The 26,142-nt window shown below is 38.2% G+C and overlaps 1 protein-coding gene across 1 annotated transcript; it reads right to left on the minus strand.

Annotated features, from left to right (window-relative positions):
* Window positions 1-3,989: 3,989 nt before the first annotated feature.
* On the minus strand, window positions 3,990-25,435 carry LOC108012233 (mucin-2). The gene is made up of 2 exons (XM_070996771.1): window positions 25,156-25,435; window positions 3,990-7,519 (listed from the first exon to the last, which is right to left on the minus strand). Exons 1-2 carry the CDS (start codon window positions 25,433-25,435, stop codon window positions 3,990-3,992), a joined length of 3,810 nt encoding a protein of 1,269 aa, XP_070852872.1.
* Between the last annotated feature and the right edge of the window lie 707 nt (window positions 25,436-26,142).

The raw sequence follows: 26,142 nt of genomic DNA on the forward strand, positions 1-26,142 counted from the left end.
ATAACTTGAGTAATTTTTTTCCGATTTTGAAGTTTGATACCTCTATGAGTTTGTGGATGAATTCTCTAATCATCTACATTCAAATACATCTGTTAGGCGAGGGTCACAATTTTGATTTATTTTCATGTTCGATTTTTTCAGTATTTCCAATGGGTTTCAGAAATGAAAGCCAAAACTGAACATCTAGATTTCATAACTTGAGTAATTTTATTCCGATTTTGAAGTTTGATACCTCTATGAGTTTGTGGATGAATTTTCTAATCATCTACATTCAAATATATCTGTTGGGAGAGGGTCACAATTTTGACCCATTTTCATGTTCGATTTTTTCAGTATGTCCAATGGGTTTTAGAAATGAAACCCAAAACTGAACTTCTAGATTCCATAACTTGAGTAATTTTATTCCGATTTTGAAGTTTGATACCTCTATGAGTTTGTGGATGAATTCTCTAATCATCTACATTCAAATATATCTGTTAGGCGAGGGTCACAATTTTGACCCATTTTCATGTTCGATTTTTTCAGTATTTCCAATGGGTTTCAGAAATGAAACCCAAAACTGAACTTCTAGATTCCATAACTTGAGTAATTTTATTCCGATTTTGAAGTTTGATACCTCTATGAGTTTGTGGATGAATTCTCTAATCATCTACATTCAAATACATCTGTTAGGCGAGGGGCACAATTTTGATTTATTTTCATGTTCGATTTTTTCAGTATTTCCAATGGGTTTCAGAAATGAAAGCCAAAACTGAACATCTAGATTCCATAACTTGAGTAATTTTATTCCGATTTTGAAGTTTGATACCTCTATGAGTTTGTGGATGAATTCTCTAATCATCTACATTCAAATATATCTGTTAGGCGAGGGTCACAATTTTGAAAAAAATGCACTTCTAGATTTCATAACTTGGGTAATTTGTTTCAGATTTTGAAGGGAGATAACTCTTTGAGTTTGTGTCTCTAATCATTCCATTGTTATTGTAAAGAGTATCTCCATTTATTTTTCATGAAATATTAAATACGTCATTAGTCTTTACTTTACACGCTGATTTTTAATTAAGCCACAAACCTGTACTCCACGCTACGTATACGCAATGTCGCCATGGGACAACGACTTTCCTTATTCATCCTTCATTTCCCCGAGTATCCTTTCTCGTTCCGCTCAGTTCATAAAATTTTATGTGACTCATGATTTTTGTCTTTCGCTCTTTTTTGTTGACTTGTTTACATGCACCCATGACAAATAATGATGAGTCGCTGCCTTTTATGAATATGAATGCTATGTGGGTGGTGGTAAGACGAAGAGGCCTCTCAAGGGGCCGTAGATGGGCCATAAAAACCTAAACGTCTGCGTCGGAGGCGTTAAATTGGTAAGAATTTTGTTTTTATATGACCGGATCGTGTTATGACAACGCTTACATGCTGTTATCTCACAGAAATTGGAGTGAGGTTTTTGGGAAAAGTTGAGGTTTACCCTAAGTGGATGTATTGCTGTAGGTGTCTGATGTAAGGGGTGAAAAGTAATACAAAAGTCCAGGAAACTTATACAAATAATTGGTCATACATTTTACGATATATTTATGTTATGTTATGTTATTGAAAACCCATTTTTGTATAAATCATATAAATAATCCAACTCTGGCTTGACAATAATTATTTATTTAAAAACAAACATAAATAACTGTACAACTTTAACTAACACTGCGTATAAATCATCGAATAAATATCTTTTAGCAATAAAACAAAATATTTATTTAAAGCCCCACAAAGTTTTCGGTTCACTGAACTCAAAACCAAAAGCCAAACTAACAGTTAAGTGCATTTACCCCCATTCTCCTCTCAAAAAAAAAAAAATAAAAACTCAGTCCGCTTCAGTTGAGTTTAGTTGCGTTTTCCCCTAACTACCCATAACATTTGATTATGTTTTCATAAAAACTAGTAAAACATTTTTCCGGCTTTTCCATACCCATTTATTTTGCATAAGCTCTTTATGAAATTTCTCCCGAACTGTAAATATTTTAAAGTTACCAATTTTCGCAATGAAAATTTCTCTACATCCAGTTGCCATTTAATGCAACACAATTCCAAAAGGCCAGAACTTTGGCCAAATGTCTAACTGCTGGGCCATGCAACATGGAGTGAAATTCTCGCGGGAAACATAAAATGCATTTTACATAAATGGATGGAATTGCACATTAATGTGAGCCAGCAAAGTTTCATAAACTAAACCTTTTTCAGCCCCCGAAAATGCAAACGAGGGCAGATGGGACTGCCAGAGTTTCGGGAATGGCAATTTGATATACCAGAATGTGTCGAGTACTTTGAAAATGTTTTCGATGCGATTTGTCTCTCCTTCAACTGCAACGCTTTGAGATTTTGATAATTGTTAGTTATGTCTCTAAATATCGTTGCCATTTGAAAGTTCTGTGGAAGTTTTCCCCCTACCTGTCCTTTAAGTTCCCTTCGTTGGGCAATTAGCTGGGGAATTCCTACCTGTTATTTGTTTTAAGTGTTGTTTATGCCCAAAACTTTCACTATTAAATTGGAGCTGCATTCTTGGCACAGATTATGCATAAACTAAATGGTACATTTATGAGCTTCTGAATTGTTCTGGGCTTTTGCCAATAAAGGTTACATTGCCTTGAGGGGATTATTTAAAGTAAAATTGAGGTGACAATCTTTAAATAATTATCTTCAAAATTTTAAATTGTAAAACATTTCAATTTCAAACTTTCCGTAACTATTTTCTTCATATTTCTAGCAATTTTTGCTTCCAACTTGTTGGGTTTTGCCTGTGGCCAACATTTTTTGGCAGCACTTTTCTTTTGGCTCTGATTCAACTAAGTCTAGGCAAATCTAGGCGAAATTGTTTTTTTATTACCCTGCTTGGCATCGAGATTCAGTTTCCGACGACACCCAGCAAATCGGCATTTAATTTATGAGCATTTAATAAGAAAATCGTATTGAAAATCATCTAATCGGTCTGACTGTAGGGCAAAGTCTTATCTTAAATGAAATGAAATTCAAGTGACTTGTTGCTCGAATTTGTGGGCTTCTCCACGATTATCCCTGTGGACACGAACTGAAATCCTTGTTTATCCTGGGGAGCTATCAAAGCGTTACAAATCACTTGAAGGAGCGCCTTCGCGCGTGTCTATCGATTGAGGAGCGACAAATGGAACGCATTAAGTTAACATTATTGCCAAACAATTTGCTCGAATTGTGTTCATTTTGTGTCGTTACTGTCATTGCTACTCACATACATAACTTGCCGTGGTTTCTTTTCCTCGATTTGTCCAACAACAAAGCTAAACAACTTATCCTGGTGCTTGTTATATTTACCCCCAGTTGTATATGTATGAATGTATGTCCTGACTGCCACCTCACACTCCAAGGATAATTCCCTGGCAATTGTGTTTTTATGTGGCCAACCCCAAATCTGATTAGGCGGGCTTCCGAGGGTCTGAGCTCAGGGGCAAGAAAGGCAGTGGCAGTATCAAACTACGATAAATGGCTGAAACTTGTAAGCGAGCAGATATTATACTTGGCTTTGTCAAGGGGAAATTGCTTTTAGCCTGTTGCTAAAAGTCCTGTCCCATTGAGGGTCTTCCTTCGAAATCCTTTGGCCAGAAGGCTCTACAATTCAATCGTCTTGTTACCTGTCGGGGGAATCGACTGTGTTAAGTGGTAAATTATCTTTTTTCCTTATTTGGTTTAGTTCGGCTTCGTATCGTTTCCACTTTCGTTTTGTTGCGACAAATTACGGAAAAGGGGTTGCATGTAATTGATACAAAAACTGGTAAAATGCTTAGCACTTGAAAAAGGACTTAAAAAGCCCTAAAAGTGACGGATTGAAAAAAATATGTTAAGCGATTCTCAATAACTGAGCATTTGTGCATTTGGACAATTGATTTTGAGGGGTGAAAAGAAACGAAAGGTGGGAAATGCAGTATTGCTTTTCTTTCTACTTTATTAATACACTTTATTTAATAATCCATATATAGACACCTTTCATTTGGCATAGATGTGCACTTAAGAAGTTCATCATCGAAGACCGTCCCCTCTTCGCAAAAGACAGCATATGGAATGGGATAATCACAAACGACATATCGACTGCAATCATTGGGATAGGCAAGCACAGTTCCTAGAGCTCGGCCACAACAAATATTGGGGGTGTACGGATCCAGAGTTGTTGGGGGTGGCACAGTTGTTGTTGTCGATTCTGTTGTTGAAACTGTTGTTGATTCGGTGGTAGTTGTCTTCGGAGTTGTTGAAACTGTGGTTGATTCTGTGGTTGTTATATCGGGAGTTGTTGAAACTGTTGTGGATTCTGAGGAAGTTGTCCTTGGAGTTGTTGAAACTGTTGTTGATTCGGTGGTGGTCGTATCGGAATTTGTTGAAACTGTTGTTGATTCTGTAGAAGTAATATCGCTAGTGGTTGAAACTGTTGTTGATTCCGTGGTCTGTGGTGTTGTTGAGTCTGTAGTAGTTGTTGAAACTGTTGTTAATGGTGTAGTTGTAGTGATAGGCTCCTTAGTGGTCGAAGATTCGGTGGTCAAAGTTGTCAGAACTGGAGTGGTTATCTTCGCACTACAACCAGCTAATTCGGGATCCATGCACAATAATTCCGTGGGACTGAACTCCAAACCATTTGGACAGTCGTAGCCAACGGGTATCGGATATTGACACTTTATAAACTTGCTGCAATTTCTAGGATATGGTTCCAAAGAGTTGTCCGTCTTTCCTTCACAGATTCCCCCAGAAGGTTTCGTGGTAGTGGAAGCTTCTGAGGTGGTTGTTCCCAATTCTGTTGTGGAAGATTTTGGCTCGGTCGTTGTGGAAGCTGTTGAGGGTTTTGTATTAGTTTCTGAAGATGATTCTGTCGTTGATTCAGTTGATAATTCTGTCGTTGACTCTGTCGACGATTCAGTGGATGATTCTGTTGTTGATTGCGTTGTTGATTCCGTAGTTGATTCCGTTGATGATTCCGTTGACGATTCCGTTGTTGATTTCGTTGATGATTCTGTTGTTAATTCCGTTATCGATTCTGTTGTTGATTCTGTAGTTGATTCTGTTGTTAATGCTGTGGAAGATACCGTTGTAGGTTCAGTTGTATATATAGTAGAAGACTCCTTTGTTGGTTCAGATGTGCTTGAAGTCGTTTCTTCTTCACTTGGAGTCGTTGTCGATTGCGATGGCCTGGCAGTGGTTTTAATCGAACAGTTAGCCAGCGAAGCATCCACACACTTTCCTAGCTCCACACTAAACTCATCACCCTTATCGCAATCGAACGCCTCTGGAATGGGTCTATCGCACTTTATGTATTTTGAGCAATCGTTAGGATAGGAGACAAGATCACCATCGTCAACATCGTCACAGGGTCCTTTCTGAGGTGGTGGTCTCGTAACAGGTGTGGTAGTAGTATGTTCAGTGGTGGTAGATGTGGTTGAAGTGTAATCCCATCGACAGGCATCTGATGGAACATCCGCACCACATTTTTCAGTTATTGGATCGTAGTACTCCCCACAATTACAAACATCCGTCATGTAAATGTAATTATCCACACAACGTATGAACCATTGACAGTTATCGGGATATGGGAAGGTATTCCGACTGCTATTTGTGCACATGGTGGGTTCCGGAGGTGGTCTTGTATAGCCTGGTTCTACCGTCGTAGTGATATGATCTCCCTCACAATCACTCTCCTCCCAACTATCCATGCACTTCTGTAATTTTGAACTGAAGAATGTGTCATCGGGACAGAAAAAGGCTATGGGAATTGGTGAAACGCACACAATATACTTGTTGCATTTGTTGGGATAAGCTACATTCTCGTTCTCATTCAAACCACCACAAATTCCATTGGTTGGAGACACAGTTGTGGTTGTTTTTTGAGTGGTTAAGGGTTCCAGAGTTGTGGTCTTGGGGGTGGTAATTTTTTCGGTCGTTGTGGCTTCTGTAGTTGTTGTTGTGGTGGTGGTAGCTTGTGAGGCCTTACAAGCATCGGGCGCCACATTAGGTCCACACTGACCTGTCGTAGGATCGAAGTAGCTTGCATATATGCAAGGTGCCAGAGCCCATTTTCCGTCACCCAAGCACAGGTAATACTTGCTGCAATCTTCTGTATAAGGAAAAGAAGCTCCCATCTCCTGGCCCTCGCAAAGTTGATCGGGTCCTAAGGTGGTGGCTGCCGTGGTGGTTGTCGTTGTTGTAGTGGTTCTTTGAGTGGTTGTAGTGGACTCAGTTGTTGGAATCGGTGTTGTTGTGCGGTCTCCAAGGCACACAACATCTTTAGGATCATCGCATAGCAGCAAATCGGGATTAAAAAGTGTGGTTAGAGGACAACGACCCATCTCCACTTGATGGTCTCTACAAATCAAGTACTCGGAACAATTTCCGATGTAGGCGAAAATAGTGCCGTCAGGTTGACCCTTACAGTCATCAGGATCCACATCCGAGGGAAGTGCAGGTGTAGTGGTCGAAATAATTTCTGTGGTTGTAGTAGATCTTACAGTTGTAGTTGATCCTTCGGAAGGAAGAGTTGTAGGCGTTGCAGTTATTGAAGGAGTGGTTGGTTTCTCGGTAGTTCGTGGAGTTGTAGGATATGGCGAGGGATCACACCACACCGAATCGGGAGTATCGCATATGTGTAGCCAGGTATTGAAGAGTTTGTCTGGCTGGCAGTAATCCAAGTCCGTGCAACCATTCTTGCAGACCAAGTACCCACTGCAATTGTAGGGATACTCATAGAAACCGTTTCCTTTGGGCATACAATAATCCTCTTCTACACCCTCCGGAGTTGGACCGCATACCCCATCCTCCTCAGTGGTTGAAGTGCGTGGTATTTCTGTAGTGGTTGTGGGTAGAGGCCTTTCATCGCAATCCACTTCATCGGGAGTATCACAAATGCCCAAGATTATATTAAAGAGCTTATCTTCTATACAATAATTAAGCACAGGGTAGCCATGAGTACAGTTTATGTAGGCCTGACAATTGTAGGGATACGAATGGAGTGAGCCATCCTTGTAGTTATGACAGAAATCTTCTGAAATTCCGGGCGGTGCAGGTGGTGGATCCCAACTGGAAGTTGGAGAATAACTAGAAGGAGTAGACGTAGAACTTTCCGTGGTCATCTTTTCAGTACTGGATGTTGATTGTGGGGTTATTTTGGTAGTTCCATCAGTGGGCACTGGGGTCTCTATCGTATAGTAAATACAATCCACGGCTTGGGGATAATTGCATTGCTGAGTCTTGTTATCCCACCAGAGATTTGCTGGACACAACTTCACCGTTGGATATAGACAATCGCACACCAGAAAGAGACTACAATTATCCGGATAGGGAACTAAGGCCCCGAAACTCTTGCCTTCGCACATCACCTGGTTTTCGTATCGCTGCTCATTGTTACAGGTTTCATGACGGGGTTCGACCTTGGGCAGGGCTAAAACATTTAGCTGCCAGCTCCAGAGCACGGCTATAACCACCAGAAATCCCGGCAAGACGTTGGAAATCGTTACTGAAATAAGAAAGCACTCCAAAGATTAGAATTAATTACTCAACTTCAAGATAATTCTTTAAAAAAAGGTTAAACGCCTCTTTAACTGCTTGAGAAAGTTGGATATTTTTATAAAAGAAAGGTTAGGCATAGTTGTTTTTGAATGTTCTATTATTATTATTTGTATCGTAAAGTACACTTTTTAGAAACATTTTTATATTTTTGCACCTTTAGTATTTAAGATTTCTTTAAGTTATTTTCAAGCACATCTAAGAAGCTCCTTTTTTGACACAATATATTCTTTTTAAGGAATTCTTAGGTTTACCTTCCATAACAGTTTTCTTCTTCACTTTGTATTGTATTTTTTTAAAGAAGTCTTTCCCCTTCCACTGTTAATTCTACACTGACTTCATAACTGGGCCAACTGTCTTGTCCATAGCTAGAAGTCTCTTCTGATATGATGTCCCTGCCTTTATTAGATTAGATTTATTTAGAAATTCTTTGAAATTCATAGGAAATCGTTCTTGTTGGTCTATTATTATAAATCATCGCATGTGGTTAATATGTGAATTTTTTGTTATCTTCATCTACTGAATTACTTAGTTTAAGTACCATATCAACACGAGCAGGCAGAGGCATTGATGAATTGATTTCCGTAATATTATATTCTTTTGATAAACCAATTACGTATGGAAGATAAGAATGACGGCATGGATTGTTTTGTTTACAAAGGTTAATCTTAAAGAAATATTGCAGGAAGGTTTTTGGGGGTTTTCTTCGCGTACTTATAGTATTTGAGTATTTCCAGACACGCCTCTTTCCGAAAATTATTGTCATTTTATATTCCTTCATTGGGAAGGTAAATCATTTTATTCTGTTCGCATGTGTTTTGTGTGAGCCCTTTGTGACTCTTATTGCTGTTGTTATTACACTTATTGCTCTTGTTCGAGTTCCTGCTTTTGTTAGGACTTTAATGGGGCAACGTGAGCTTTCCGACACCGAAGTTCGTGTCGCAATTTATGATCAGCACTCGACGCGTAAATTACACAAATAAAAATGCGTATATAAACATAAATGAAGCCAGAAGTTTAATGCGCAGCACGCCATTAAAATTAAGCGCCAAAACATGAGTAGAAAACAAAGAGGGTGCATAAAAAATATAAAGAAAAATATATATATTTTTTGATTTTCAAATCCTGAAAAATATTCTAGTTCTATATTAAAGAATGAACACTGCAGTTGCTCGGGGACTTTCAATTTGTGCGGAAAATTACTTAAAAGCATAAAAATCTATTTGGCTGAAAGATGTTATTATCCTTTTTTTTCGCACCCTCCCCAGGCGTTTTTGGCTTGAAAAACGCTCACAAACTTGGGAAATACAAAGTGCAGCCTGAAAGACAAAGCCATTAAAAATATATATAAAGTTGCAGGCAGAAAAAGTGCAGGATTTTAAAGAGATTTTAAAAGAGTTTGTTTTCTAAATTTGGAATAGAATTTTAGATGATTAAAATTATAAATATTTCAATTCGCAGATTTAAAAGTAATCTAAAATTAAATTTCTAAACTATTTTTTCGAATTATCCCAACCCCATTTCATTTAAATAAATGTAGTTAAAGGCATTCCCGACGTACAGATACCCATAACCAAATGCTCCCTCCTTTTCGTCCAAGCTTGGTCTTGGACAATTTTTCAGCTTGATCTGTTGGCTGCTGTCAAGCGTTTGATCTGCAACAGATTGAACTATCAATTATGCCCCAGCATCCGACGTGACCAGCAACTGACATGTGCCACTTGCCGCTTGCCGCATCCCCTTCCAAAGTCCAAAATCCAGGAAATAAGGAGCAGGGACCATCAGGTGGCAAAGTTGAAACGGACGTTTAGTTACAGCTGAGCACCTGGTCGCCTTTCTGCCCGCCTGGCTGCCCCTCAAAAGAAATGGTGGGGAAAAGCGATGGAAAAATCAAGGGGAAAACGTGTCCGCCATGCAAGAAAGCCCGGACTTTCCCCGTTCCAGTGCTGCTCTCCTTGTTTGTGTTGCATGAAATTGACCCGGTGCGTGTGTCGCCAGCGACTGGAAAGGATTCTCGACAGGCTGATGGGGGATTGTACTGTGCATATGTGCCGCAATGCATCCTGGGGGCCTTGATTCATCGCCGAGTCTGGCGGCACTCGTGTGTTTTTCCAGCGACCAGAGATTTCAAGAAAGCCTCTGTGAAAAAAGGAATTTAGATGGCATTTTTTAAAACAAAATTTAAATTGTCTTTATTTTTACTGTGTTACTCAAAAAAAGCAAAGTAATGCATTTGTTTATCAATGGAATATGCCTTTTCTGAAAGTTATAACATCAGTATTAAATAGGTTTGCACTTTAGGGTATTATTTGCTTTGTTTTTAATAACCGATAGTATATAATATTATCCTAGTTAATAATAATAAAAAATATATCTACTCAACAGATTATTTTTCCAACTAAATTGTGTTTCTTTAGTAACTTTAGTACAGCTTAAGTTTTGGTGAAAAATAGAAAGCGTTTACAAATTCCTTGCTTAAACTTCCAAAGAAATCCTGACAAATGAATTGTTTAATTACCACTGAGTTTGGAATCAAGTAAAAGAAATTCCACAAAAATGCAATCATTCTGTGATCATTGACTGCCAACTAAGGGCAAACCAAACTAGCAACCAAAGTCACTGAGCAAGCTAAAAAACAAACAAAAACCGAAATTACAAAGTGAACATAATATGTGTATCCTTTTTTTTACCAATGCCAAAGGTCCTTTGGCTTTGTTTACGGTTTTTGCCTTTATCCTTTTTTTTTTTGCTGTTAATTAAAATCCAATGATTCCTAGAACCTGCTTTGGTCTTCTTTTAATTTCTCTTACGTTTGTTTTGCTGAATTTACATTTTTTTTTGCAGGTCTTCCCAAAAGTCTTTTAAAAGTTTATTCGTTTTTCATTTCTTTTTGATTCTTGTAAGCTCTGAGTTTTTAATTGCATACATTTTTGCAACGCTTGTTGATAAGAATTTTCTCGTTTACCTTTGTAGGTGTAGTTGTTGTTATAGGCAACTACAATCAGCAAAATTAAAAATATTTTTTCCCCTACCAGATTGCGGAATTTTCATCCCAGTGCTGGCTGTAAATAAACGTTGAGATTTATTTTTATTATAAAACAAAAATATGTACATGGTTGAAATGGAATGCAGATTGAGATAGAAAAAGAGGAGTAGAACAATGTAAAGAAATGCAGTTGAGCTTCATGACCTAAAATTTTAATCAAAATATAAAAATGAATCGAGTAAGAGCTGTGAGGTCCCTTAATATGCAGAAATAAAAATTAAAAAGAAAAACGAAAGTGTATATATATAATTTATTTAATTATTTAATCTGTTTAAAAGTGTTTTAGCAACTTTGAACTAAGACCATAAAGGTAAAAATGAAATTCAAGTCAAATCCAATTCATTGTCATTAGTTTATTACTATTTTCTAACAGATTATAAAACAACCCATCAATATGGTGCATTTTTAAAGACTAATTCTCAGTCTTATAAGACATAAATCTCACTCCGAGTTTTTACTTATTTCTCTGAATTTCTCTTTTCCTTGGAGAGATTCTCTCGGCTTTCGAAATTAAAGTTAGCGCCTGCGTTTCCATTCCACGGGAGAATTTAAACTTCGGCTTTTTGAACGACAGAAACGAAGCAAACTCTATTCTATTCAGCCAAATAAAGAATCAGTTGCTGTTAAGCTGAGGACGAAAGCAAAAGGCTCTAGGGTTTACCTCTACAGAATTTTCTTTTCATTTTTCCGTACTCCAAGACACGCAGATTGAACTTTAAATAGGGGAATAGGGGTCAGTTTAGAAAGTCCCACAAATGCAGCCGCAATTAATATTATCTAGGGAAATATGAGCCACGTTCTCCTTTCACTGCAGGTGAAAGGAAAAATTTACATATTTATAGGTGTGAAAATCCCAGACAAAGGAAAATGACTGCATTTCGTGTGAAAATGCAATTAAAAATGCCATCCAACGGAGACCAAACATATTAATTGCCCGACAAGGCGAACCCGAATTGCCCCTACTAGGGCAATTTTTTAATTGAGCAAGTACATGAAAAGCAAACAAAAGGCATACAAAGGATGCACTTCCCACTTGGCCAGGAGGAAGATTAGCTGAATGCAGGAGGAGGTTGTGGAACATGCAAATGCCAGCCATGATTTATGCCGGAGTAGGGGTGAAAGTCAGTGCTTAGAGCCTACACAGCGAAAAATAGTTGGTGGAACAAAGCATAATTAATAAAAAAAATTAATTTTAATTATAAAAATAAAATATGTTTAACCTTAATGGTATGAGATTCCAATGTTAGGACAAACAACCAAATTAAGAAGCTGTGTGGCACAATATAACTAGAATTCTAAAATCTCTAAAATCTTTAATTTTAGGTGCCTAAAAGTATGCAACAAACGAATGACAGACGCTTTTTAAAGTTATTCTGGGCCTCAAATATATGGCTGCATACTTTTGGTCACCTGAAATGACATTTGAATGGGATTTCAAAGCGCCTGAAGAGACAGAACATTTTTAAAAAGTAAAAATCAAAATGTTACTACTAGAAATGTTTGTAAAATACAACCCTTACATAATGATCTTGGGACTCACTTTTTTGTCTAACTTTTTAATTATTCAAGGTACGAGTATGCTGTCCTTTTATATATAATTAAATATTTTCTCACCGTGTGCAGCCTGGCAGGCAGTTATGCACTCGAGGCATTTGTTGCATGCTGACAGAATGGGAAAGCCGGGGAAAGTGGCCGGGATACACGGTGTCGGATGTGCATTCCCTGGCCCGGGGCCACAGTGTGCTGATGACTGGTGTTAGCTCGTAAGCAAAGCGAAACAAAACCCAACCCAAAAGTATCCTGCCCCAGGAAGCTCCACATGCTCAACATGCTCTACAAGGAGCTGGTACCGCTTTCGAGCTTCAATCACACTTCATTCGGTTTCCCAGTTTCCCGGTTTCCCTTTTCATTACGTTAAATTAAAGCGACTGCGAGGGGTTTCCATTCCATTCATCACTCTGCCGAACAGCTTGACGTTCTCCTCCGTTCGGTGACAAAAACAAAAAAAAACAGGTTGCGAAAATGCGCTGTGGGAAATGTGTGAAATTTCCCAGCTGCAGCGGCGGCAGCAAAAACTGTGGCAGCAAAACTTTCTGGCCAGCCTGCTCGGCGTTGGTTAAAAATTTAAATTTTCATTTTCTGCAGCAAATTGGGGGGCCAAAAAAAATAATAAAGAAACGGTGGCAGCAGTTTGCGGCTGAGAAAAAGAAAAGTGGAAAAGCAAACGCGGAGTTTTGCCTGCGAAAATTGTGTTTTTTTTTTGGTTTTTACCACAAAAGTATGCTCGTTGTCGCCATCTCACTCTAGCAAGGATCTTTCCTTTGCATCCTGCCATTGTGTTTGTTGTTGTTGTTGTTATTCCTGTGAGTGCCACAGAGTTTCAAGTGCGAATTGCATTCTGCTTTTGTCGCATTTGCGGTTTTGTTGTTTTGTCGGATGGAGTGAAGTGGAGCGGATCGCGGGAAAATGGGGAAGGAAATTGGTAAAGTGAACTAAATGTTGCTGCCACCTGAAATCCGATTTTCAGCACATCCATGCACTCTGAGAAATATTTTTATGTGTTTTAGAAACAATTTTATTAAATGAAATATCGAGATCTTAGCGATTTTGTGGCTAACAAGTTTAAGGTTACTTAATATTATTATTTTATTCCAAACAGATTATAATGAAATATGTTTTTCTAAATATTTTTGAATTTGTAAGTCGATAGTAGATAATCTATAAAACAAAGCTATCTAAATTTCCATATAATATTCGCCCCAAAATTAAATTGTTTATAAAGGAGAGATTCCATTCATCGTTTGCAAGTGATTCAAATAGTTCGTTTTAAATATTTAGCTACTCAAAAATATTGTGTTCTGATTAATTCTCTAATGTTAAGTTAATTTTTATATACTTTTAATATGGGCAGAAAAAACTAGAATAAGAATTCTGATAAATTCTGTAACCTATGATGATTTTTCTTATTAAAGCTAACACTTTTTTTAGGGATTCATTAAGCGTTTGTTTTTATGAGTGTACCCCTTCACCCCCTTTTTCACCTTTCCCCTCTTAGATTCTGTCTTTATCTATTTGCTGTAGGCTGTCTCCTTTCCAAGTGCCTGGCACAAGCGAATTTTTTCGGTTTCAATTTATGAGGCAACTGCTTCGGAAAGAGGGGTTCAAAGGGGTCTATGAAAGGGGCTTGAAAGGGGTTTCCAAAAGGGGGATTTTGAAGTGCCGAGGGGGGCTACGAAATGAAGTGCACTTGCAGCTCCTTCAACTCCACTTGACTCGAGCAAACGACAAACGACAAGAGACGATGGCAGCCAGTCTGCCCTGTTTTTGTGGTCCAACCGCAGTTTTCCGCTTTTCCCCTACTCGAATTTTCCCCCTTTTGGCATGTCATTTGCAGTTTTTCGTCGTCTGTGCCTGTAAATGTTTTATTTGAGTATTATTACTTCTACTCTTTAACCCCGCACAATGCTGGAAAATTGCACAAAAAGAGCCACAAAGGCGAGTGGAATTATATTTTTTTAACAAGTTTTTCTGAGTTTTTGGCGAGCTAATGTAGCCAGTATTGAAAAAATGTGGTTGATTAACAAAGCTTTGCTTAAATGGTAAACTACAAATATTAGATACTTTATGTGTATGCAATTAAATACTTATATTATTTAATATTTCTGCATGAAAATCCCCTGCGAATCGCAAGCTTATCGAGAATTAAAGCCTCTGTCCATTTCATTATTGCAATTTGCATAAAACAATTTCCATTTATAATCAGATTATTGAAAATGTAATGTTTAACACTTTCGTGCCATTGCATTCATAAGCAAATTAGCGAGTGTCAGATTAGAAAATAATTTGCATATTTTGGCACATTGCTAAATTAAAATAATTAAAGGTTTTTCATTCAGGTGAAAAAGCACTTTTAAAGTACTCAATCACTCTGGCTTATGGTTTATCAATTTGGTTGTTTGGCAAACGAAGGCCAACTATAAATATATTTTGGATATTACTGTTTCGAGCATATTTTCCACTGATCCCTGTTAAGTTAAAAATAATTAAAGGTTTTTCATTCAGGTGAAAATGCACTTTTAAAGTACTCAATCACTCTGGCTTTTGGTTTATCGATTTGAATTTTTGGCAAACGAAGGCCAACCAAAAATATATTTTAAACTTTACTGCTTCGAGCAAATTTTCCACTAATCCCTGTTAGCTTGTCTGCTTTGAGGTTTCCTGTTTCCTTATTTTATTTTGTATATTTCGGGGGATTTTCCGCTTTTCCGGCCCACTTCTACCTGCCCCATTTTCCGAGGGTGCCCACGATGGCGTTGGAGCGTGATGAGTGCTGTTGTGGTTTGTTGGCACTTCTATTTAAACTTTTATTGCCGCTCACTTTGCCAAAAAGGTCAGGCCCAGTCAGCTGGGATTGGCATCCAGTTGAAGGTGGCAATTGCCAGGTCATGACCCCGTCGTGAACCTTCGCAGGGTGAGAAGGGTGTGAATATTAATGCTTAATATTTTATTCGGCAACCACTTCATGGTTTTTAGTTTTTACTTCATGCCCATGGACGCGATTTGCTATGCCCTCAGACCATTTAGTCAAATGTTTATGATTCTGATTATTTAGATCTTCCTTTTTACTTTTTTATGGGGTGTGAAAAAAAGGTTTTGCGTTGAATAAAGAAAAGCTTTTGTGGTTGCTCTTTAAGTTCCTTTTTGAGATGCTCCTAAAAAAATCATATACTTTAAAAATGTGAATCTTCTTCTTTAGTTAAAAATGTATCAATAGGTTTATGCAATTTAAATTTATATCCAAATCCAAGTTTCATTTAATCATCTGTGTATTTATAAATCTGAAACAATCCCTTTTTGCGATTATTTATAATGACTCGCGGATGCAAAAACTGAATGGGCTTGCTTTATTATTTACCAAGTCAATTAAAATCTGAATGCAGATGTAAACAAAAGTCGGCACCTGGCTTACATATAATGCTTAATATGTATGCAAATAAAAAATAAATTTTAATTATATGTATACACATTTGGCAGGATTGAATTTTAATCACATTTAACTTGGTGAGATTAATTCGAACGATGGAAGGTAAAAGCGTGATGTGAGCCATCAATTAAATAATATAACGATCATTTTTGTGTGCACTTTTATGACTCAATTTAAAGTTTGTAATTTGTGGAATTTATGGCCATTGTTTGTGGAAGGCTGTGGCAAATGATTGCCCGAGATGATGATAATTGAACTTTTTAATGACGGAGAACAATTTCGGGAAATTGTCATTTTGATTTTACGAAATTTATTGCCCAACTGGGATAAAGGCATTTAAATTTTAACTCCCACCGGCGCTCATTTGGCTAGCATGGGCATTTTAATTGATTTTAATAGGTAGCCATGGCGTTTCGCTTTCCGTTGGTCATTAATCGGCTTAAAGTTGACACACATATATTTATTCAATTTAAATTTATGCCACTCTCGGCGGGTATTTGTTTTGGCTGTTTCGTGTTAATTGGAAAATGCGGGCTTATTCAGTCAGCACCACCTGCTAAATAAATAATTCATTGAATTTCATAATTTTTTGCCCAAATATATGGATAAATTCGGTGGGTAAATTTACTCAACGGCCAAAACGGCAAAAGCATTTTGCCTAATGGAAGTGAAATTCCCAATTTTACTCACAACATAGTAATCCCCCCGAAATGTGATAATCTTCACATATCTCTCAATTTTGCTTTAGTTGCACAAAATGTGCTATGACGTACGTGGGTTGATTGAAAATGGATCTCGATGCGGCATTCTGTGTCACACTCATTATGGAGTTAATTAAATTAATTTCGAATGTGAAATGTGAACTTTGAGCCCTGGATGCATTCGGCTAATTGGCTCTTAAAGATTTCTGCTGAATTTTCATTTTGTGAAGGCATGTGTTCTGAATGTTAATATTAGGTTAATGAGTTTGCCCATTTTATTTAATAATCACCAAAAAATAAATGCCCTTGGGTTTGCGTTAAGAGGTTAACACATTATAAGTTTAAACAACCATTAATTATTTATAATGGGAAATGGTAATGGGTAATGGAGGTAACCCTAAATACTTCCGGGTGGTCCAAGTTTTAAGCACTTGAGCCTGGGAACTAATGAGTTTCCCCTTCTGGAGATTAGGCCTGGTTATTTTAACGTTGCCAGGCGACATTGTTCAAATAGCTCACATGCATTTGCTATTTGCAGTCTGCTGTTTGCCATTTGCATTGACCTGCTACTAATTTGATTAACACTCGACTCTGCGAAATCCCAGGCCTGTGTCAACACGAATGCAAAATGTTCATCCGGCGCTCGGGTTGAGATGCCAGTTCAAATATTATTTGATATCCTGCGGTGCTTGTGCAGACAAAAAAATCAGCTCCATATGAATTAAATATTCACAGCTAAAATATATATTTAAAATTCATTTTTTGTTTGATTGAATAATATCAAAAAAAGTTTGTTCTCATGTTTGAACTACTCTTTTCACTGTAGAATTCACAAAATGATTAAAAATGTGTTTAAAAGTATGCAACAGTATATTTTCAGGCCGCAAGAAGACTTTTTTATTTTTATTGCATACTTTTAGGCACTTTTATAAAGGTTTTTAAACCACATTACCTACATTTTACATATATTTCTGATTAATTATCTGATATACAGTCTAAAATGATTGCAAAATCGTAAAGTTTTGTTCTGTGTGGCCTTAGCACTGGCAATGGTAACACTTACTCATTGTTTGCCCTGCTTTCGCATTCAACTTTTGATTTCTGAAGAGGACTGCCTGCAGTCGGCAGGCACGCAGAGATTGAGTGCGAACATCGCTGGGAATTCAAGCTGCCAGGCTGTCAGGCTGCCGAGGACGGTCTAGTACTCAAGGATACTCTCGACACTGGGACATTGTTGTAAGCCGGCCAAAACGACGAGCTCCGAACACCCCTGTCCAAATATATATATTCCACAAGTGTTGGCTTGCTTTGAATGTTAATATTTGCACTTTCAATTCAAGCAACTGGCAAGTGACAATTTATTCGCTTTCGGTTTGTTAGTTGTTGGCTTTTGGTTTCAATTTCGTTGAAATTTTCTGACACTTAAGTGGGTAAACTAAATGCCATTTGCTCTTTTCCTGGTGGTATATTCTTAGATTTGAGCTTTTCCCCAACAACGACAATGAAAGGCTTTCAATTGTTCCAAAATTTATGTAATTTCGTTGGATAATCTTTGTAAGATTGAAACAATTGCTTGTCACTTAATTCCTATTGATGGAGTATAGAACACAAAAGATTAGATTTCATCCATGATAAGACTTTTACATTCGTTTTACTTTATCGTAGTCCCTTTTCTTGAACATGACAGTTTGACCTGATTTGCTTACACATGCAATTTAAAATGTCCAACCAAAAATAACAGCCTTTGTGTTTAATTGATCTTTTTCTTGGCCAAAGTCCTCAACGAATTAAACTTAGATTTTGGCTTAAATTGAGCACAAGAAATCTCTTAACACACAATCGAACACTTGGCCAAACGAATGCTTGTTCAGCTGGCACTTGCTCACAACCATTTTCCACCATTCAGTTAGGCATTCAGTCATTCAGTCAGTTAGTAATTCATTCACACTGCCATTCATTCGAGCCCTAATTGCGGACAAAAGTTGCTTCTACTTGGGCTTAAGTGCTGCCCCCGCATCAGATGACATTTGTTCGTTAATTAAACCTTTTTGTTGGTCTGCCGACTGGCAACTGTGCAACAAGCAAATTGATTTATCTCCTCAACACCTTTGGATCCCAAGGTCTGTCAAGTTTTGCCCACCTCTTTTGCCACTACGCTGCCTTTTAATGGCAAAACTTTTTCACTTAACATTTACTCATAAATTGATTTTTACTTTTTAACGACTTCCACTGGGAGAAGTCCTTCTCCATGTGGTTGGTTGTGTTGATAGGAGATTGGTGTTGGCAGAGATTCCTTTTTAGAAACCGAAAGTAATGGCCAAAAAAGCGAATTTAAATATTACTTCTCAATATTGTGATATTTTCTTTGTAAATATAGATTTCATATAAGGCTATAAGGTAATTAAAATTCACAATGAAGCAAAATGCCTATAAAATGTAGCCCCACTTTTATGAAATACGCTGCTGTTGTTGTTCAGTATCAATTTAACTTTATCAATGGTAAAAATGTTACAACAAAATATTGTTGTGAATATCAATTTGATCAAGACAACTTTGTTTTGTGCATTTAAAAATATAACTAGTCTTCAAGATATGCCGGAATTTAAAAAGGTTTGATTTTAGGGATTCATTTAGTATCTTGTTATCCCAGCTTCTTTTTCTATCTAAATCTATCTATCTAAAATGACATCACTGATTCGGATGATTGTCTGCTATTTCTGAGGTCTTCAGAATCCTAACTTGTACACTAATGTGTAAAAGTCAGAAGGCAGATGCAGGAACTTGGGTGCTGTGCCTTGTCGCATTATCAGGTGACACTTGGAATTTTCAATTAGTCAAGTCAAAGGTCCTCGGGTGTGGTCAAGTTTCCTCCTAAAGAGCCGACGTGTTTGGTAAACAAATTATGTGTTAATTTCGCTTATGGAAAGTTTTCCTGCTTTGATGTTGTTGTTTAATTATGACTTCCTACGGCCTGTAATCAATGTGCAAATTTTCGAGGCATGCCTGGGCATTTGAGAGCAGATTTCCCTCGTTTTGTCATCATCCAAAGTTTTGATGCGGCAAGTGCAGAATTTATGCAGCCCCTAGACCATCTCCGCTTTTGGGGGAAAACTCCTTGACATCCTCTTTGGGGGAAACTTGTGCGCAATTACATGAGCATTTTGTGGCTGCACATATGAAATATGCATGCAATTTTGAATTTGCCATTCATTTAAATGTTTTCTTGATTACATTTTACGCCAGCGAGCCAAGGTTATGGCAGGATATCTTGGGCGAAATTCCACACCACCAACACACAACACAAAAACAGGACCTTCAAAGGCTCACAAGTAATTTTATGAAACATTTTCATTGTCTCTCTGTTTATGTATTCTTGTGTGCAGGGGCTGTGGTTAAATTCTTAAGATACGTTTAAATGAGCAGAAATGCCTTGAGGTTGAAAACTGAAAGGACCAAAAGCTAGCCAGGAATTGGGACGAAAATGTATCCTAGGTTCTCAGTGAACTTTATGTTACTTAGGGATGAGCATAAATTATAATAAGTAATATTTGAATAATTTAAAAAATGCATAAAGAATGTGGTCATTTTTTAAAAAACCATTAATTTGTAATTTACATTTTCAATTCCTCTTCATGAATTTACACAGAACAATTCATAAATATTTATAAAATTTTACTCATTTAAACTTAGTTTCCCATAAATAACGAACTAGTATCCCTTTCAATCTTTAAGGTATTAACCATTATTCAACATTATTTCAATCTATTGGTCTGTGGGAGTGCCATAAAATAGTTGATAAAATATTTAACTGTTGCCCAAACTGTAATTACATTTGTTGCAACATACTTGCACATTCAATGCCATTCCTTGTCCCCGACAAAAACCTGTCAGTCAATCAATCAATTGTTCTTCACTTACTCGTTTAGACTTTCCTTCGGTTTCCTTAAGCATTTTCCTTTTTTTTTTTGTATATTTTGCTGGGAAGTTTTTCCGTGTCTGGGGAAAAGTTTGCCGTCAGCAAAGCAGCCAGCGACAACCCTGAAGCTAGAGGCTAAAGAAAATTGAAAGTTTTGATTTATAATCCGTAAAGTTTTTCACTTGCTTGCAGGGCCTCGACTTTCCGGGCCACCATCTATCTATCTAACGCCATTCAAGTGCATAAATATTTTTTATTCAATAGTAATCTCTGCCCCCTCCTCTGGCAAACTTCGTGACCAGCGCCTGCAATCAGATTAAAAGCATTTTCGGTGGCCTAGAGCAGCGGGGTTTTCGAGTGGAGGTCTCCCGGGGTCTCATGTCAGCGGGAACCACACCCCATCAGGCCATCAGACCATTATTGGGCAATCAATAAATTCATAATAATTGCCGATGGCAACGGGTATGAAACGAAACTATCCGACAAGTTCCTTGACTTTTCCCATGGCTAATTCATATTTATGGCTTGAAAGTTTCGCTCTTGGCGGCTTCATAAATAGTGTGGTTAGGTTCGGGGAGGTTGCTTTGGAGGACGGGGTGGAATAAGGATGCTTCCCGGAATGATGTGCAACGTGGCTGCCGTAGTGTGTGTGTGTCATTCTCGATGCCCAACAGTGTATATTGTGCAGTCGGCCTTTTGGCACTTGACTGGGGAGATGTTCCATGTACCATCGTGTTCGGTTCTGTTCTGATGACTCGAGAGGTTCCAACTAACGTTGGCAGTTTTGCAACACTGGAAAAAATGAGGATCCAGAATGTGATATATTGCGGCACTTAAATTTTAAATTAAAAACAAGGAAGAACGCTATAGTCGAGTACCTCGACTATCAGATACCCGTTACTCAAAGGGAAAAGGAGATATGCAAGCAGCAAAGCGAAAATAAAAAGCGGTAGACAGATTTAAGCGTTATGGGCGTTAGAGTGGGCGTGGCAAATTTATTTTTGGATCAATCGATAGGTATTGACGACACCAATACATTTCAGTTCAAATTTTTCATCTAGCATCCAAATTGTGGGCGTCACAGGTTTTCGCGGTTTGTGGGCGTTTAAGTGGGCGTGGCAAACTTTAGGTCAATCGATAGGTATTGATGAGAACAATACATTTCAGTTAAAATTTTCTACCTAGCATCAAAACTGTAGGAGTTTCAGTTTTGGGCGGTTTGTGGGCGTTAGAGTGGGCGTGGCAGTCTACTGAAACAAACTTGCGCTGCGTAAGAAGCTCAGGAATCTGTACGCCAAATCTCAATAGCCTAACTCTCATAGTTTCCGAGATCTCAGCGTTCATCCGGACAGACAGACGGACAGACGGACAGACGGACAGACGGACATGGCTAGATCGACTCGGCTAGTGATCCTGATCAAGAATATATATACTTTATGGGGTCGGAAACGCTTCCTTCTGCCTGTTACATACTTTCCGACGAATCTAGTATACCCTTTTACTCTACGAGTAACGGGTATAATGAAGATAATGTGTATAATGAAACATTATAGATCGGCATCTTATTCAAACTCTATTATAATAAAACTTATTTATTTATTTATTCAGTATTAACTACAATACATATTTATAATCAAGTTAATTTAAAATTTAATATGAAGAACTAAAATACATCCCAAAGTATTGCTAAATCATCTGATATCATTTTTCTAATGGAAATCCATTTCTGCTTTAGATCAGATTTTGGAATATTTGTATAACATTTTTAAAAAGCATTTATGTATTGCATTACTTGAAATTAAATAACATTGTTTTTGTTTTCTGATATACAAATTTTAATGTTGTATAAACTCCAATTTTTTAAAGTGTATCTTCTATTAAGGCTGCGTTATGCTCGTGTGTCAGGAAATCGATAGTTTTGACATTGTTTGAAGGCTCATTATTTTCCATGTATAATGAGAATGAAGGCGAAAATAGATAAAATTGTGATGGATCAAATTGTACACAAAATGATGCTTAAAATTTCTTATAGAAAATCATTGACTGATGACACAATTGAATAGGATGTAACCAAATCATATCAAGTATTCGCTATTTTCTTAGCCAATTTAAAGATGAGACAGCAGTTTTTTGTATCGAAGCTTCCGTTGATTGTTTCAGCTGCCTTATGGTACTGGGTCAGCGATAAATCTTCAACACCCGGATTTCACATATGCGTTTCTTTTTTCCGGACCCAAATTTAGATTTATTTCGTTTGGAGAAACAGTTAAGCCGCAGCCAAACTTTTGACATATTTCACCCAGGCCGCAAGACAAATGCGATTTTAATGTCAATAAATTCGTTGGACCGAAATCTGCGAGAAATATATTTTCTATATTTGTAATAAAATTCAAAAGGTAGGCCATGTTTAGTAGAAACAATTTTACAAAACATTATTTTATTTATTTTTTTTGCAGTTATCTCGAAACTGCGCAACAAATGTGAGATATAGAGCTGCATGTAAATGTCACTTTAGTTGTTGTTATCGAAGTTTGTGCTGTCACGAGCAGAACGGAAATTTTGAAATTGTTTAGTTGTAGGTCCAGGCAGATAATAAATTATTTTAGCCAAAGGGGTGTCATACTCTTAAAGCTCCATTTTAAAATAAAAAATTTAAATAGAATAATATGAAGCTTTTATGGTGTTTCCTGGGGAGTATGATAATTCTACTATGCATTTTATGTATGCGAAATGCAGCACTTGCCACTTCCACATTTGTTGTGAGTTTTCATGAGGCTCATCGTTGGAAAATGTGGAAATTTTCCCCACACATCCCCCTTTGCCATCATAAATCTCCTTGTTTAGTTCTTGTGGTTAAGACCAAACAATGAAATTAAAAACATATTTTCTGCTCATTCTGGTCGGGCACAGTGGGGATTTAGATTCAATTAAACTGTCAACGGGGCAGGGACCCACAAGGACCACAAACAAGCGAAACTCCCTGCTTACCTGTCGCCATTCACCTGGCAGACAGGATACTTGCCATGTTTGTCATGTTGGCAGAGGGCATTAAATTCGAATTAGCAGGTGGAGCGGGGAGTAGATCCCCCATTTCTTCTTGAACTTGGTGAAAAATTGAATTCTTACTCCGAACAAAATTTATATATATCGATTAAAGAGGGAAGAGGACCTCTCCACGGCTCCAAAACCACAAAGGTCGGCGACTTTATGGGAGGCCATTGAAGGACACAAAGTGAAAATTAGACCGCGAGGATTCCACAGATGGCGACCGCAATGTCTGTCAATGGAAGGACAACCGAGGACAGCAATTTTCAAGGGGATTCCAAGGCAAAGAAAGAAAGGACACCTGTGGCTTTTGACGAGGCAATAAATCAATTTGTTTGACGTCTTGACATTGTGTTTTGTAGAAGGAGAAGGAGCAGAAGCAGCGGGATATTTGTCCAACCGAAGTTTACCTAGATATTGGGGTTTCTAAAGGAATCACAAAATATTTAGAGTGGTTTACATTTCCATATCAGATTGTAGTAGAGAACTCATTGTTAAAGTTCCTTCATGTAAAATACCCCCTGGAAGTCCCCTATATAAACCAAAACATAACCACTGAAAATGAATCCTGTTTTCGGTGGAAAGCTGTCAATTTCAATGAACTTTCTCCTCGCTTTTCATTCCCACTCTTTCATTTCGTTTTAGTTAAACGGAAAATCTCCAACCGAATCGTTTATCCCAACCTAAGTCAGACAAAGTTTGACTCGGGAACTTGGCCTCTCTTTGACCCCTTCCACTTTTAAAGCGCTTTAAAGTCATTCCACTTTCTGCGATTTACGATTTGAATTCGAGTCTCCGGGGGACAGATCCGGTGCCAATGAATGCCAACAGCAGGCAGGATGAAGTACACACTCCGGCATTAGCCGTTCTCGATTTATGACCCCCACTTGACCATCCTGACCAGTCAGTCTGCATGTGCTACATGCTCCTCTGTTCTACATGTCCTGATATCCCCTGATATCCCCGATTCCCTCTAAATGTTTGCATTGGGGAGTCCTTTGTCCGCAGTTCGCCAACTGAGTCCTCCTGAACCATCCTCCTCCTGGTCGGCAGTGCATTTCGGCCATGTAATGAGCCGCAGCGGGTCTTGAACTTTGAATAGGCCCTGCTACATCATCTCATCTCATCTCCCCCCGTCGATGCAGATTCAGATTCATAATGAGGTCCTGCAATTGACATTTATCGCTGCTGGCTGAGCACCAGACAATGTCGATTTAAGGTGGGTCGATGGGTGCAGAAGGGGTTAAATGGGTGGGCAGTCCCTTTCGGGGAACTTAACAACTCATTAACACGCTCCAGGACAACAATTGCTGTCACTGCCGTTGGCAATTGGAGCTCTTAAAACGCTGTAACTCACTTGTATCGCACAATTATTCGCTCATTTGTTGGATAACGAAAACCGGATGGAGGTAAAAGTACGACCCTCGTCAGTTAAATTTAATTTTAATCGGAAGTGGGGACTGTACTTAGTACAATGAGTGAGGGGCACGTAATACCACAGAGATGCCAGAAGGCTGCCCAATAATCACTCCATTGTCTTGGACATTCAATTGATTGGGGGCTAAACATTCTGATGGAGAAATAATGGAAAATTTCACTCACTACAGGAACCACAAACAATAGAACCCCCTCTGTAATACCTTAACTAGCTAAGACCTAGAAGAGCTTATGTTATTAGGGGAAACACAATCGAGTTGCATGGATCCCCTTAAGCTCTTAAAGGGGTCCCTAGAATGACCAGCAAATGCTGCAAACTGAAAACAGAAAATCCCTTAAAGGTCAGGTCGTCATTTCTGCCCCTTGTCAGTCAGTTTCCCACATAGATCCACATGTGCACTTGGTCCTGGCCCAGGACAACCCAATCCGCTCTGACACGACTACAGTTGGGCTCCACCCCAGAATCCCACTCCATCTCTGGACATCCCCATTCCGACCTCGACAATTTTTGAATACCTAATGAAGGTGCCAGTTAAACGGGAGCCTAAGCACGATGGCAACAATAAAACAATAACCGAGAAAACACAAGGAATGGGCAGAGTATCCTGGCACAGAATCCTGGCCTGAATATGAAATTCGGATCCGGATTTCATCCGACTGTCGACATTCATCTTGCCAACTGTCTGTCTGGCATTAGGAGCCGAGTGTCCTGTGTCCGCCGTCCAGGACTTATGCATCATTGTCAAAATATTAACAGCTGGCACAGCCAAGGAGGATCCCCCTTTCCCTACCATGTGAGCCTCTAAGCTGCGAGCTGATTCAGATGATGATGAAAAATATAAATGGAATTCAAGTATTTCGAGACACATTTTGCTTGGCAATCAAACGAATCTGCGACTGACCAGATGGACGGTGGACGAATGGGTGAAATCCTTTTTTATTCGGACTAGCTTTCGTCCTAGAAGAGTCAAGAAATTTCCCTTCCCTTGACCTCTGACTTGGTCCGGCATCTGGAGTATATAAATCTACGAGGATGAAGGTTCCCGACTAAAAAGGATGTTTTCGCATTTGCATGGGCGTGTGGAAAGCTGCTTAACTAAAGGCATAAATAATATCAGATATTTATAAATAAGCACCTAAGGATTTTTTAATGGAATTAGAATCATTTCCAAGGAAACTCATTAGAAGGGGAGCTTCCTTAGAAAGACAATTCAAGGAGATGTATTCCGACTTCATCTCCTGATTTAATTTAAGTGCAGTGCCAGTGGCAGGAATATCGATTTCCATCAATGGAGTGCATCAGACAGTAGTTAAAGGGGATTTAGTGGGTGGTTTAAGGGAAACTGGATGACTTTCGTCTGGCTTCTCATGTGAGATGGGCATGGCTAAACAAATTTGCTTTCGAGTAAATTAAAAACAAACAACAAAATCAAATATTAATGTT

Source organism: Drosophila suzukii, chromosome 3 (genome assembly GCF_043229965.1).
Source record: "Drosophila suzukii chromosome 3, CBGP_Dsuzu_IsoJpt1.0, whole genome shotgun sequence".
NCBI lineage: Eukaryota > Metazoa > Arthropoda > Insecta > Diptera > Drosophilidae > Drosophila > Drosophila suzukii.

Coding starts and splice junctions, on each gene's coding strand:
- LOC108012233 (XM_070996771.1), bottom strand. CDS start 25,435: ATGCATAAGTCCTGGACGGCGGACACAGGACACTCGGCTCCTAATGCC. Junction 7,520..25,155: donor AGATGGAGTGGGATTCTGGG/GTGGAGCCCAAC, acceptor TTCTTATTTCAG/TAACGATTTCCAACGTCTTG.